The 14401-nt window shown below is 44.1% G+C and overlaps 1 protein-coding gene across 1 annotated transcript; it reads left to right on the top strand.

The window, feature by feature from the left end:
• Positions 1-6499: 6499 nt before the first annotated feature.
• Positions 6500-12672, top strand: PLK2 (polo like kinase 2). Its single transcript, XM_072859925.1, has 14 exons — positions 6500-6778; positions 7298-7405; positions 7566-7682; positions 7874-8003; positions 8290-8377; positions 8785-8880; positions 9110-9308; positions 9402-9549; positions 9970-10067; positions 10705-10828; positions 11097-11337; positions 11437-11566; positions 11652-11762; positions 11884-12672. The coding sequence occupies exons 1-14, from the start codon at positions 6557-6559 to the stop codon at positions 12073-12075; spliced, it is 2004 nt and encodes a 667-aa protein (XP_072716026.1). The 5' UTR covers positions 6500-6556; the 3' UTR covers positions 12076-12672.
• The last annotated feature ends 1729 nt before the right edge of the window (positions 12673-14401 follow it).

The following is a 14401-nucleotide window of genomic DNA, read 5'->3' as shown; positions in this document are numbered from 1 at the left end:
TGATGTGGTTGCTTCACTTGGCTCTAACAGCAGCTTTCAGCGCTCTTTTCCTTGCTGAGCAGGCTCTCTCTTCTGCTCTGCTCAGGATTGCTTCTGGCACATCTTGCTTTGGTAGCAAAGAGCTTCTGTAGTACCTGCAGTGCTGAAAGGAAGCGCTAGCTTGTATCTAATTACCCAGTTTTCTGTAGACCATCAATCCTTCTACCTTCAACTCTAACTTCCCAGAGTTCCTCTATATCTAGACATGCATATAACATGCACCATTGTCTTGCTGAGTTTGAACATTGTATGCAACTGTTGACGATTAGGAATAATGACTTGTACTCCTGTCTGCCAGAACATTTAGTTCTTTGTAGCTGTTTTGTTCTACAAGCATAGTTAATTGCAGAAAATGAGTCAACAAATGCTTTCAATCTCCTAAATACTTGTTCTCCTCTTTTATGCTTCATGTTTATAATATATAGTCAGAATTGACCTGTATACATCTAGTTACTGGCAACATGTGCATGAAAAACAGATATGGTTGTTCTTAACAGAAAGGAGTGTCATGGAGACAGATAACTTGTGACATGGGCTTGTACCCCAGATATCTCATGACTCTGTCCCTGCGTTGTCTGTGTTATCTGAGCAGCAGTAATACTGACTTCTGCTCTGTGGATTCAGGAAACTGCTTTCCTACCCATAGAAAGAAAATAAATGCTTAGCCTAATGGGTAGGAAACTGTCTCCTGTCCTGTGTCCTGCAGTAGTTGAAGACTGAAATTGGAAAGGAGAAGGGAGAGCAGGAAGGGAAACAAACTGACCGAAGTAGTGAACTCTTTGTTCTGTTTAGGGGATTTTGACTACCCTTTGGCATTATTTCCCTTAACAAGGAGGTTTTATGTTTAAGATATTCAGGCACTGAGAACGGCTACAAAAAAAGCGCAAAAGAATCTAGAAAGTTCTTTTAGGGCACAAAACACTACTCTGATTGTTCCTCAGGTTTGAAGCCAAGTGTCTCTAACACTGGGCATGGTGCTTTACCATCACACAGATCTTTGTTCCTTCTGCATGATTGATGCAGTTGCATAATGGGCCTAGCGGTCTTTTATATGGGAGGCAGGCTAATTCTGGGCATAACCATTATATCACTGGCATGCAGTACCTTAAGTCCTGGTCTCACGAAGTTCCAAGAGCCTTCAACAGCGTACTGAAAATCACCAGTACTTCAGCAGAAGCAGTAGCAGCATCTGGAAAAAGCTGCTGCTGGCCGAACAGGTGGCCAGGGTGCCAGGATATCTCACTAAATATCTTGTGCACAGATACTCTTTGGCTAAGTGAGCACTTAGGAGTGTTCACATTGCAGGCAGAGTGGGTGTGATTCCTACAGGACACTGCATGAAGTATTTGCATATGTTTGCGGTCATTACATTAAACTGTTTCTTATGGATGGGTAATACAGTTGGCATTCTTGGTTCTCCCCAGTGCATTGCAAGGGGGGCAAATAGAGGCCGTAGAGAATTTCATTGAAGGAAATTATGTATCTGACAGTATTGTCTGTGCAAACACATCCTCAACTATTAACCTTGCAAAGTTTAAAATAAAGATTTTGATCAACTTTTAGAGGTAAAGGCAAAGGCTTTAGAGCCTTTACTTTTGCAGTACGGTTAACTTTAAGGTTACTATAATCTTTGTTTTGGTCTGGGATGTGCAAGAAAAACAAGTCAAGCAGTGAAAAAACAAAACGAGAAAAATACCACAATGTGCAAACCTGTGGTCTGACTTCACTCGTAGAAGTAGGCGCTGTATGAAGGTGTTACTGCACTTCCTGAGTCCAGGGGCTAGTGTCTGAAATCAAGCTGTGAGACATAACTCAACCCAAGCAGCACAGGGAAGGACTGTGAGAGTAGTGGGGGATAAGACAGATGAGTCTCTTTGACACCGTCTTCACTTTACACTGCTACTTGATTGGAGCTATATTATTTCCCATACTCGATCTTTGCACTGGGGACCACCTTTCAGAGCCATCCATCCATCCTGACTATGCAGGTACTCATTAAACTCCAGGAAACAGAAAGAGTTTTGTGTCTTTGGGGACCTAATACAGGATCTTATAACCACCACAACTGCAGCCCTGCCTTCTTGCCAGCCCCAGCGAACACACACCGAAACGACAGGGTGGGAACATACCTTGGCACTACCCCAGAAGGAGCAAAAAACTACCACAGCCTATGTGACCACTGGGCTAAGCACCCTCTTTTCTGGAGATTTTTCTGGGAAAACATATGATTGACTTAAGCTCTTGGTAATCTGCCTGCTTTTTAATTAGTAGATCACTTCAAATGAAACTGCGACAGAATTCAGGTCTTTGGAAACTTTGCCAAGCTTCGAACAAAGGAAATGAAGATACATGAATTATAGCAGAAACAAGTGCTTTGCACTAGCTCTGCAGTGAGTTAGGGAGGACAAATGGTGTCACACCTGTGTGTGAGGATGATCTGTGACAATAAAATGTGTGTTTTATACACATTTGACAATAAAATCCTGCAATGCAGTGAAACTGCGTGGCAGCAGCAGAGCAGATGTTTAGTTCTGTATCTAGTTCAGCTTTTATGTGTCTTATACTTTATTTGGTGAGACTGCCTATGCTAGATACCCTACAGGCTATGAAATGAGTACTTGGAAGCACAACAGCAAGTGCCCTGGAGAACAGGGAGAGCGTGCAACACAAAAGCAGAGCATGTACAGACCCATACGGGGTGGTGGGAAAAGGCTGGTGTGGAGCTGGTGGTGTAGAAAAGGTTAAACTAGACGAATGAAATGAGGGGGGTAAGTCAAGAGGAGAAATGAGACTTAGTAAATCACGGAAATACAGTAAGATTAGCAATAGTTTCTCCAGACATAACAACTCTCTCCTCTGACAAGTCACAAAGGATTGTGAAGCACTTTGTGTAAAAGCCACAGTTTTAATAACACGGTTTCCATAGGGTGATGTTCTAGAAATAAGCTGCAAAATTTTTATCACCCGTATATGCTGGTTCGTATTCCAGTGACAATGCTCTTGGTGGGGCTCACTAGTTTGTCCCATCTTTAAGCAGAATAAGCTTCCATTTCGGACAAACTGTCGTAACTCCATTTCAGCAGCTGAGGGCACTCCATGACCGGCTCAGTGGAAAACACGGTCCTGCCGACAGCCTCCCTGAAGCAGGAGGGCAGGCGTTTGGATAGCAGAAAGCAAGAGATGAGGGCCAGCTGGGTAAAAGGCCAGCTCTGCCTGCCAAACCAGCGGGGGCTGCCACCGGAGCCCAGTATGGACCACAGGGCTATGGGTGCGTGTGACTGTAGGAGCATAATGAATTGTGTCAGATTGGCATACTGATGGAAAAGCAATATTATTCCTGGTACCACAGGAAGGAAGTTCCGTTGTGAGGCAGTCTGGAGGCCAGGTAGATGGCATTGATACTGATTTCACCTAAGGACTTGGTTGCCCTGGCAAATTCACGGCCATGAACACAGTGCCAAGGCTCTCTAATATGCAGGGAGTTGGACATCCAGGATTTAATGCACTTCTTTCTAGAAATTTAAGTCTTCAAACACCTCTTTTTCCCAATGCTAGGGTAAGAATGAGTGGTTCCTGCCAAGACCTTCTTCCCACAAGCCTGTAATTAGGCCACTTACGACTCTGTCAAATTCCCATTCCTCATCTGACCCAGGGATTTATTGCATGCCCAGGCTTCCCAGACCCTCAATAATCAGGCTTTTATGAAAAAACTGTACACTTATGAAGCTGTGGGGATAAGGGATTACTCTTTTCTGGAGCCAGAGACAGAAGGCATGTCTGAAGCCTGAGTTCGGGCTACGTTTGCCCTGTTTCTTGTCAGGGTAACTACAGTGCTGCATACTGATCTGGCTATGGAGCTGCTTCTATCTTAGCTAGCTTGCAAATGAGCTTCTCATGCAGGCTGCAGGTACATTTGAGCACTCTGCTGATGTAACTTGGAAGAAAAAGTGGGAGATTAGAGAGTGCTGGCTAGGATGGCTTTCCTCTTGCAAAGTATGAAAGGGTCGGTTTCAAGCCTTTGCATTAATGTTAATTTGTCCAAGAGAACAGCTTTAGAAGGAAAAAGTGAAATATATTAATTGCAAAATATCCAGTAGCCCTCCACAGAAGCTAAGAAATGTAAGTAATGTAAGTGTAAGAAATATAAATGCCAGCACATAAGCTTTTAGAGGCCTCTGAAGCACTTAAGTATTGAACTTAGCACCTACAGCTAAAGTTATCTGATGAGCCGTGCATATTTGGACTTAGAAGGCAGGGCAGAACTTGCAAGACAGTGGAAAGACTGAAGCAGAGGAAAGATGAAGGAGCAAATTCAGAGACAGAAAGGGAAGTTCTGTCAATTCTTCATTGGGGTTAAGAATGCTGTCAAAAATTCTTATTCTTGCAACAGCTTTTCCTTCATAAAACCTCACAATGAATAGTATGGTAAACTTGGCACCTTGACATAAGTGTTAGGGAAATACTACCTGTGCCAAAGTGGGAGAAGCAATCTTGGAGTAACTGAACAGGCTGCATGGGGCAGCCCAGCAGCCTCATGGCCTTTTGTAACTCAGAGGGAACACAGCTTAAAGACTTTGCTTCAGCAAAGTATGTGAGAATAAATAGTCCTAGTCTTGCTTAGCACGACACTTCGTATAGTCAGCTTTAACCGTGTGCTTGTGTGCTCTTAAAGCCAAGTTTAACAATCTCCCCTAAACCTTTACCAGGCAAAGCCTGTTTTTCTTAGATTTGCTTTTTACCATGTGCAGTACCACTTCTTTCCAATGGAGGGAAAACGTGTACGTCTATCCTGCCTTGTTTTCCCCTTTCCCCATACGCCTTTCAGCACAGCAGACCAAAGCAACTTACTGACAGAAAACAAAGCATCAAGAAATCACGTTTACATTAAGTAACTTATTTTGCAATAACGGATACTAATTTGGAGAAAGTTAAATTGCGTGAGGGAAACAATATTTGCCCGGCAAGCCAGTGCTTGTAAGGCTAAGGGGTGAGCGGGCACAGGACTGAGTACAGTCTGTATATCCCAATTTTTCCCTCTTGTTTTTACCTCTATCTCTATGGTTAGTCACTAGTAATACTGACATGACATGACTAGACTTTGCGGAGTGAGGTAGGAAGTAAGACACCTGCATGCAGGAGCGCATGTCCAGTAAAAAACTGCGGATGGGTAGGAGTAGAGTGTACACAACCCAATATATTTGACACTTGAGCACTGTTACCTTCATAATGCAATACCTATGTAGGAAAACTTAAATATTGTTCTGCATTTTTGTTGTTTCGGGGGCTGTTCTGATATAGCATGCATCCTGATGTTGACACTGTAAAGTAAGTGTATTTTGCTGTTATTTTAAGATTGGAAATGAGGGATGTTCAGAGACTGAGACTGAAATAATTTATACAGTTACATGCTCTGAAAGTAATTTGTATTAAATCAACTAGATTTTGATTTTTACCAGCTATGAAAGCGGGTAGAAATATTCTTAGTATGTGCCAACAAGCAAATAATACTTCAGAAGTGTGTAACAAACCAAGGAAGTAATGAACTTCAGCATTTTTCCGTCTTCAGAATGGGAGAAATGCAAAACTATTTCATATTTGAAAACTTTTCTCCCATACACACACTTCATTCTTCAGCAATTGTTTGTACTCAAACATCTAGATCAGAAGTCCTAGACTAGAATTGCCTTCAGGGGTCTTCAAAATTAATTTATGTGCATTTGGGATGTTTAAGGAAGTATTTCTGCTTGTGATAAGGAGATTTTAAATCTGAGTGTTGTCAGACAGCTCGGGGGGGGGGGGGGGGGAGTATCACTAGGCACGGGTTCTCCATGCAAAAGGAGGGACAGGGTAGCTCCTTGGCACTGGGGCATGCACCCCAATGACTTGCACTGTCTGAGCAAGCCCACGGGCCTCAGCTTCATGCTGAGATAAAAACCGGGCCCTGGCTCTCTGCTGTGGTGGAGTTACTTGGGCATAGGTAGGAGAAACTCCTTCCCTTCCTAATCTGCAGCAACAGGCCCGTGTTAGGGGGCTGCTCATACAGGCCACAGCACTGACTGTCTGTCAGAAACTCCTGCTGCCCCACAAGCAGCAACAGTCAAGTCAGGAAAATACACCTTGTGCTGAGGTTCCCCCTGCCGCGTTCCCACCCGGGGGGCGGCGGTGGGCCGAGCGGCCACCGCAGCTGGAGCGCGCTGCAGGGCGACGCCGACGGCGCCCGGCCCGGCTGCCCCAGGACTCGCGCGGGGCTTATCCCCCGTCCGGCCATGCGCCTGCGGTCCCGCTCCCGCCGCACGGCTGGGCAGGGCGACCCCTCCGGCCCAGCTCTCTTCGGGCCGCCCCGGGGCCGGGCCAGGGCGGGCGCAGCGGGGCCCCGGCGGGGGCCGTCCCGCAGCGCCGGGGCGGAGCCGCCGCCCGCCATATAAGGGACGAGCCGGGGCGCTGCGAGGCGTCGGGAGCGGGCGGCGAGGCGAGCGGGGCGGACGGGCAGGCAGGACGGAGCCGGCGAGGCGCGGTGATGGAGCTGCTGCGGACCATCGCCTACCCGCCGGGCGGCGGCGGCGGCGGCGGCGCCAAGGGCTGCGAGGCGGCGCTGGGCAGAGCGGCCGGCGGCGAGTCGCGGAGGAAGAAAGCGGAGGAGCAGCCGCACCAGCACGCCCACCCCGCCGCCGAGGTCTCCCGGATTATAACCGACCCCACGACGGGGAAGCGTTACTGCCGCGGCAAAGTGCTCGGAAAGGTAATGGCCGCGGCGGGCCCCGTGCCCTCCCGAGGCGGCGGCCGGTGCGCGCCGGCACGGCCGCCCTCCTCGGCCGAGCGCGGTGCGGAGCGCCGGTCCTGGCGGTGCGTGCGGCGGGCGCTGCCTCTGCGGGGGTGCGTGCCTCCGGGGGATGCTGGAGTGCGCTGCTGCCGCCCCCCAACTGCCCGGAGTCCGATTTGGCCCTGCGTTGCTCCGATCCAGACTCGGTGGGTCCGAGCACCCTTCCTGTCCCCCATTCATCTCTGCCCCAAAAGACAAGCGGAATCGCGCCTTCAGCTCGGGCAAGCCTACAAGAATGATTTCGATGTTGCATGCGGGGCGGGGGCGAGCCGCAACGCGAACCTTCAGATAGGCGGTGAACCTCAGACCTGCCTTATACCAAATTGTCCTGTGCAAAGGAAGTTGCGCTCCTTGACTAATACGTGAGCTGGTGAATGACTAAGTGTGGGACTTCTTTCATACCTGCTATAATTGCCTTTTTCTCGTGTGTCTCTCTAGGGTGGATTCGCCAAGTGTTATGAGATGACAGATTTGACAACAAATAAAGTTTATGCTGCAAAAATCATTCCTCACAGCAGAGTAGCAAAACCTCATCAAAGGGAAAAGGTGTGTGTGAATGACTTTTTTTTTTCTCCTCAAACTCTCTTTGTGTGCTGGATTGCCCAGCCCTTTTCGTGAAATGATTCTGATAGAGCTGTGTGCTCAACCAAGTGGATGCAAGGCTAACAACACTTTTTTTTTTTTTACCCCTTTCTTGTCTCTTCAGATTGATAAAGAGATTGAGCTGCACAGAATGCTTAACCATAGACATGTTGTGCAGTTTTACCACTACTTCGAAGACAGAGAGAATATTTACATTCTTCTGGAGTACTGCAGTAGAAGGGTGAGCATCAACTGGGAGAAATCCAGTATTTACTTACCTGGAATCTGCAACTAATTTAAATGTGATATGTAAAAGGTATTTTTCGTGGCTTCTTTAGTTGTCATTTCTCCATGCATTGTTTTACTTTTGCTTACAGTGAATCTTGTACGTGAATGTTCAGTGACACTTCTGCCTTTGTTTTCCCTCTGCAGTCAATGGCTCACATCTTAAAAGCGAGGAAGGTATTGACAGAACCAGAAGTACGATACTACCTCAGGCAAATTGTGTCAGGGCTAAAATATCTTCATGAACAGGAAATCTTGCACAGGGATCTTAAATTAGGTAAGTTCTGCACCTCGCTGACTTCAAAACACACTCCTCCAGCCCTGTCAGCATTGTACCACTTTACACTTGTATGGTGATAGCTTAATTAGTAGGATCAATTCAGTTTGTCTTTACAGTGGAAACTTGGAGTGCTTAAGGGATGACATTAAGCATTCCTACTTTAAAAAAAAAAAAATATATCTTGGCTAGCTTCTGGCTTTGAGCAAAGTATGACTCAGCACCTGTGGCAAATGCATTCCTACCCTGCAAGAAAAGGACTAACTGGAATTTCTGTGTCTGCTAGGTAACTTCTTTATTAATGAGAACATGGAACTGAAACTGGGTGACTTTGGCTTGGCAGCTAGGCTGGAACCACTGGAGCACAGGAGGAGGTAGGAGCATCAAAAAATGTAAAGTCTAGTAGTAAATGAAACAGAATTCATTTAGAAATGAGAAATCTTTTTCCATAGCAAAAGCTAATTGCTCCTGGGATCAAGATTTCCCCTTCTAGAAAACAGGCTGCCGTGCTCTGACTTCTGCTTTCCTCTGAGCAGTTAAATAATAGCAAATGCCAGAGGCAGGGTACCTGACTGACGAATAGTGCAGATACGAGTCTGCTGTTCCTGTATCATGAAGACTCCATGAAACACATCTACACTATTAACATTCATACAGCTCCTCTTTAAGAGTCTCTGAGTTCTTGTCCAAACTTGAGAGGAAAACCTGCCCTATGAAAAACAGCTTCTCTCCTCTTTCTATCTGAAATACTAACCGGCTCTGTGGCCTCTTTGATTTGCAGAACAATATGTGGCACACCAAATTACCTCTCTCCAGAAGTCCTCAACAAACAAGGGCATGGCTGTGAATCTGACATCTGGGCCTTAGGCTGTGTAATGTAAGTACTTCGCTGCCTTTGAAATTAAATATTTCTGTCACTGGCTTAGGCTTTTAAGAGTTCAAACGGGATGCAGTACTGCATCAGTTTGCAGCCCTTTATACATGTATAGCCCAAGTGCAGAAATTCTCCTTCGTGTTAGGAGACAAACAAAGCCTTTTCAGTAGTTGTAGATAAGTACTGTGGGTGTGTAAAATAAATAAAATTGGTTTCCTTTGCTTTTAAACAGGTATACAATGCTGTTGGGAAGACCCCCATTTGAGACCACAAATCTTAAAGAAACGTACAGATGTATAAGGGAAGCAAGATACAGCCTGCCTTCATCTCTCTTAGCACCTGCAAAACACTTAATAGCTAGCATGTTGTCAAAAAATCCTGAAGATCGGCCCAGCTTAGATGAAATAATTCGGCATGAATTTTTCTTACAGGTTTGTACTGTCTAGTGTTCTGGCTGAAAAAATATCCACCCTAAAAATGCACTCTGTGTTCAAACAATTATTTTTTTAATCTCATTTCCACAGGGCTTTACACCTGATAGACTTTCTGCTAGCTGTTGTCACACCGTTCCTGACTTCCATTTGTCAAGTCCTGCTAAAAATTTCTTCAAAAAAGCAGCTGCTGCTCTCTTTGGTGGTAAAAAGGATAAAGCCAGATACTTCGACACACATAGTAAGTGGATTGTGGCTATGCTTGAAGCTTGTATCTATGTCATCAATGTCTTGCTAGTAATGTACAGCTATGACATAGCAACGAAGCACTTGTGTTTATGTCTCAGAGCTTCCCTGGGTTAGTTTTGACCTCTTTAGCAGTAAGTATAGATGGTAGCCTGCAACGTGTGCCAACTTACATAAGTAAATGCTTCTTATGGCATACTGACAATCTATATTGGCCATCTGTTAGTCTGTAATGTCTAAAGTTTAGTCTCTTAGTGGTCTGTGTATAATGGCATCGCTATTCTGGGAGACTATGGCAGGTTTAGAGGAAGCTACTGGAGGGAGACAATGCACTTTCTGCAGCTAACATGTTAGGCTTTCAGTAACTGAATGGCACTTCCAGATGCAGCGTTAAGTATTTTCTCCTCTATTACAGACAGACTAGCTAAAGAAGATGAAGAAATCTACAAGCTCCGGCATGATTTGAAGAAGACATCGATAACCCAGCAGCCCCACAAGCACAGAACAGATGAGGTAAATGCAAGTGCAGTTCAATTCAAATCCAGTAACAGTTGGGTGGAGTAGCTATAATTAAATTATATTTGACTTGGATATCAGAGCTGGGGTTATACACAGCATAATCAAGCTTAAATGATTAGCAGAGTTGCTTTAGGAGGGCTTAACCAAGCTTCACCAAGGTATGGTAGCCTTTGTAGGGAGACTATCCATTTTGGCTTTTGCGTAATTATAGTATCCGCCAAGACTCTGTTGTTGTCTGTGTGGCAATTTGTCTGCCAGGTGTTCTTTCCCAATATTCCAAATAGGGGCTTCAGTTCATGATTAACTAGCACTTCTTAAATAATAAACTGCTGAGACCTAACTCTTACCATTTGGTGTTCAGACCTGCACACAGCTGTTCTCTTGCTAGGGCAGGAGAGCAGAGGACTGATTAATAGCATGTAAGATGCAAATTGAAGATCTAAAGAATGGAAAGACCTGGCATGCTTCTTTGAGCTCAGTCTAACAGCAGCTCTTTGTACTTGCTGGAAACATTAATACCAGTTTCCCTAGAATTTATCATTTGTTGAGAGATGGGAGAGCCATGCAAAACTTGTGCATAAGCATTGGTTTGTGTTTTGTTTGATGTTTACATGTCTGACACTTCTTTTAGGAGATCCAGCCTCTTATCACAACGGTAGCGAAGCCGGGAGCATTACCAGAAACTAAGCAGATTGGAGACTCTATTCGGATGATAGTGAGAGGAACTCTGGGAAGCTGCAGCAGTAGCAGTGAATGTAAGTGCAGCAAAATGTGATCTCCAATTCTAAATCCCACCTTTACTTTCTTCATGTCTCAGACTTAGAAGTTTGAAACTAACAGCTGCTTTCCTCCCCACCCCGCTATTTTTGATGCTCTAAATTTTACAGCCAATATTTTGGAACAATTAAAACTGGAAAGCTGTAAAGGCTAAACTTCCTAAAATTACAGTCTAGATAACTGAAAGGTTTAGAATTAAAGCCTGCTCTGTGTGCTCTTGTCAGTCTAATAATCCTCCTCTTTCAGGCCTGGAAGACAGTACCATGGGAAGCGTTGCTGATACAGTTGCAAAGGTATTGCGAGGATGTCTGGAGAACATGCCAGAAGCAGACAGCATTCCCAAAGAACAGCTGACAGCATCCTTCCAGTGGGTTACAAAATGGGTGGACTATTCTAACAAGTACGGCTTTGGGTACCAGCTGTCAGATCACACTGTTGGTGTCCTTTTCAACAATGGGGCGCATATGAGCCTTCTGCCAGACAAAAAGTAAGAATGATTACAAAACCAACAACTCACTAAGGTGGTTTAAATGTGAAATGCTTTTATGTCATCTCTAACCTCCTTACTTTATTTCTCCTCTTACAGGACAGTTCACTACTATGCTGAACTAGGCCAGTGCTCTGTCTTCTCAGCCACAGAGGCTCCTGAACAGTTCATTAGCCAAGTGACTGTACTAAAGTATTTCTCTCACTACATGGAAGAGAACCTCATGGATGTAAGTTGAGCATCTTCTGGATCTTGAGCTGTAAAAATGCACTAAATGTGAACTGCGTGTTTAACGTGTCTGCTCCCTTTCCTAGGGAGGAGATTTGCCCAGCCTAATGGATGTACGCAGGCCCAGGCTTTACCTCTTGCAGTGGCTTAAATCTGATAAAGCATTAATGATGCTCTTCAATGATGGCACGTTTCAAGTAAGTTTGGTAGCATCACTGGAGAAAACGTTTCTAAAGAACTTCATTGCAATAAAACTAGATAAGTGCCAGAAACTGACAGGAGAAAGTATACAAACAGGAGCTTGCTTCTCTTTTACAGGTGAACTTCTATCATGATCACACAAAAATCATCATTTGCAATCAGAGTGAGGAGTATCTCCTTACCTACATCAATGAAGAGAGGATATCTACAACGTTTCGTCTGACAACTCTTCTGGTTTCTGGATGCTCATTGGAACTAAAACACAGAATGGAATATGCTCTGAACATGCTGCTGCAGCGATGTAACTGAAGGGACTGACTCCGTTAAACCAAACGGACCCTCTTTTTCACTGTGAAATCTACAGTGGAGATCGTGGAGCAACTAGTATGTTGATGATGGATGTGTGGTGGTACGAAAACTTGACTGTCCTAGTGTGCTGGACACATCTATTAGAAGCCTAAACCTACTGTTGGACTAAAATGGTGTGACACGGAGTTCTTCGGACCATAGTTTTCCTTGCTTCGTGTGTGTGTGTGTGTGTGTGTTAAAGATTTTTGACTTGAACTCTGAGCAGTGTGACTGCTTGCTCTGTAAGAGAGCACTTCTGATGGAGTTAAACTGTGAATATGCATCTGGAAAGGGAGGGAAGGGGAAAGCTCCATTGTTGTGGAATAGCTGTAATAAGCAGCTTCTGGCTGCTTAACTGTGAACTATGGCCATACTCTTTTTTTTTTTCCCTTGTTTTTCAAAAATACCCACACTTGTGGCTGGCAAAGTGCATTCCTTGTTAATAATTTTTTTTATTTATTACAGCCTAAAGTGAAGTATTTATTACACAACACTTTTTTTTGGACCTTGGCATTTTAAATATAAATCTGTTGGCAATAAAGAGAATGGAAATCTGAAGCATCATTCTCCACTCTTTTTACAATACAACTTAACATGCTTTGCATTACCAAAAATCTTGCAGGTCTGCTTTCTGTATGCCATTTTAAAGTCTGCTACAGGTCAGGATATGAATGACAGGCTCTAACACTGAGCAGTTTCTCTGTGTCTATGCACAGTCGTAGTCACAAGCACCAATATGCTGCTGCTAATTATAGCAGCAACCCTAAAGCAACTGCTGATGGAGCTTGCAGAGTAATAATGTAGGCCTTGATGCTCAGTTATTGTTCTAGGGGCTAAAAACAAAAGGATGGATCTCTTCAAGATATTACATCCCAGAACTGCTATCGATGTTTTACACTGACTGAAAAGAACTCCTTACTTTTGGATGGTACTCTGTGGACAGTAGCTATGATAACAAGCTGTATAAGCTTCCTCTTCTTACTTGGTGTGGAAGCATTGCTCTTATCCACCAAGGGACTGAAGTATCCTGACACCTCGGTGGTAGAATGAATTATCCATACCTATCACTGCCCTTCCATTGTGCTGTATTGTGTGTGTCTTTCTGCCCTTGGTTAAACGGTAAGCCCAGTAAAGTAAAATCAAAATGGTGAGAAGATTAAAGGCTGACTTAGTATCAATTTTGGGTTTATGCTACCGAGTTTGTAACATTAGACAACCACAAGTGTTACTAAGACCAAACACCATTTACGGTACACCATAAGTTCTCTGTCAAGTAGTTCAAAACAGCTGAGGATGCATAGGGATGGCCTGCTGCTTTAGTACAATCCCAGTGCTAATAATAAGTGTACACTTAGAGCAATTGCTTTCCTAAACTGAAGGTAATGCCATTTGTCAGCTAAACTATGCAAATAGATGGGATTATTGAGGACTCATGACTCAGTGCAGGGGGGAACATCTGCTTGTGGGCTGGGCTTATTTCTCTCTAGATATTACGTAGCACCTGGACCTGTATAAGTACATAGCTGTCTTCAAGCAACTGTTCTGATGCAGCAGCAAGCAATAGTTCAATTGCTTATTTGGACTAATCTTCATATAACTGAATGACATCTGTTCTGAAAGACCTCAGTTGCCATCTGAGTTTCAATCAAAGCATCTGAAAGCAAGGAGCAGGCAGTCAATGTAATAAAGTGCAGACTAAACAAAGTACAGATGTCTACCCAAAATAGTGAGCAGAGGAGGTATCACTGGCTTGCTTCATCTTGCAGCAAATGTGTATAAGTGTGATTGTTTTCCTTGTATTGAATACTATGCATTAGGTAATATTTATTTACTTCTCAAGTCTAGACAGGAAGATCTAATTGAGTTCTTCAGATGGATTCATTAATGTAATTCTAGGCAGTTCAGTGAAGTTAAATATATACTTGCTACAGTGAGCAGAACTCAGCTTCCCAGCTGTCTACTTTCTTCAAGGGATAATGATTGATTTTATTCCTGGGAAGCCGTGACTGACTTAATTCTGCTGCACACATAGCCACTGTTGAGCCCTTTTCTCTTATAAAGTGAGATCTCACTTTTTGTTTATGACACCAGTAAGCATACAGTTTGTGTGCATTTGAAACACAAAAATTACTTGAGCTTAGTAATGAGCTTGAAGTTACTTGAGCTTGAACTACTTCTTCAAATGGAAAAACAATTCTTTGTTTGGATGTCTATGTGCCAGAGAAAGTATGAACCTTTACTTCAGCTGCTATAATTTCTTTGAATATCAAAATCATCATTATATGGC

The sequence above is a fragment of the Ciconia boyciana genome, chromosome 4 (assembly GCF_034638445.1).
Source record: "Ciconia boyciana chromosome 4, ASM3463844v1, whole genome shotgun sequence".
Classification (NCBI taxonomy): domain Eukaryota; kingdom Metazoa; phylum Chordata; class Aves; order Ciconiiformes; family Ciconiidae; genus Ciconia; species Ciconia boyciana.
This window is presented reverse-complemented; position numbering and strand designations above follow the sequence as displayed.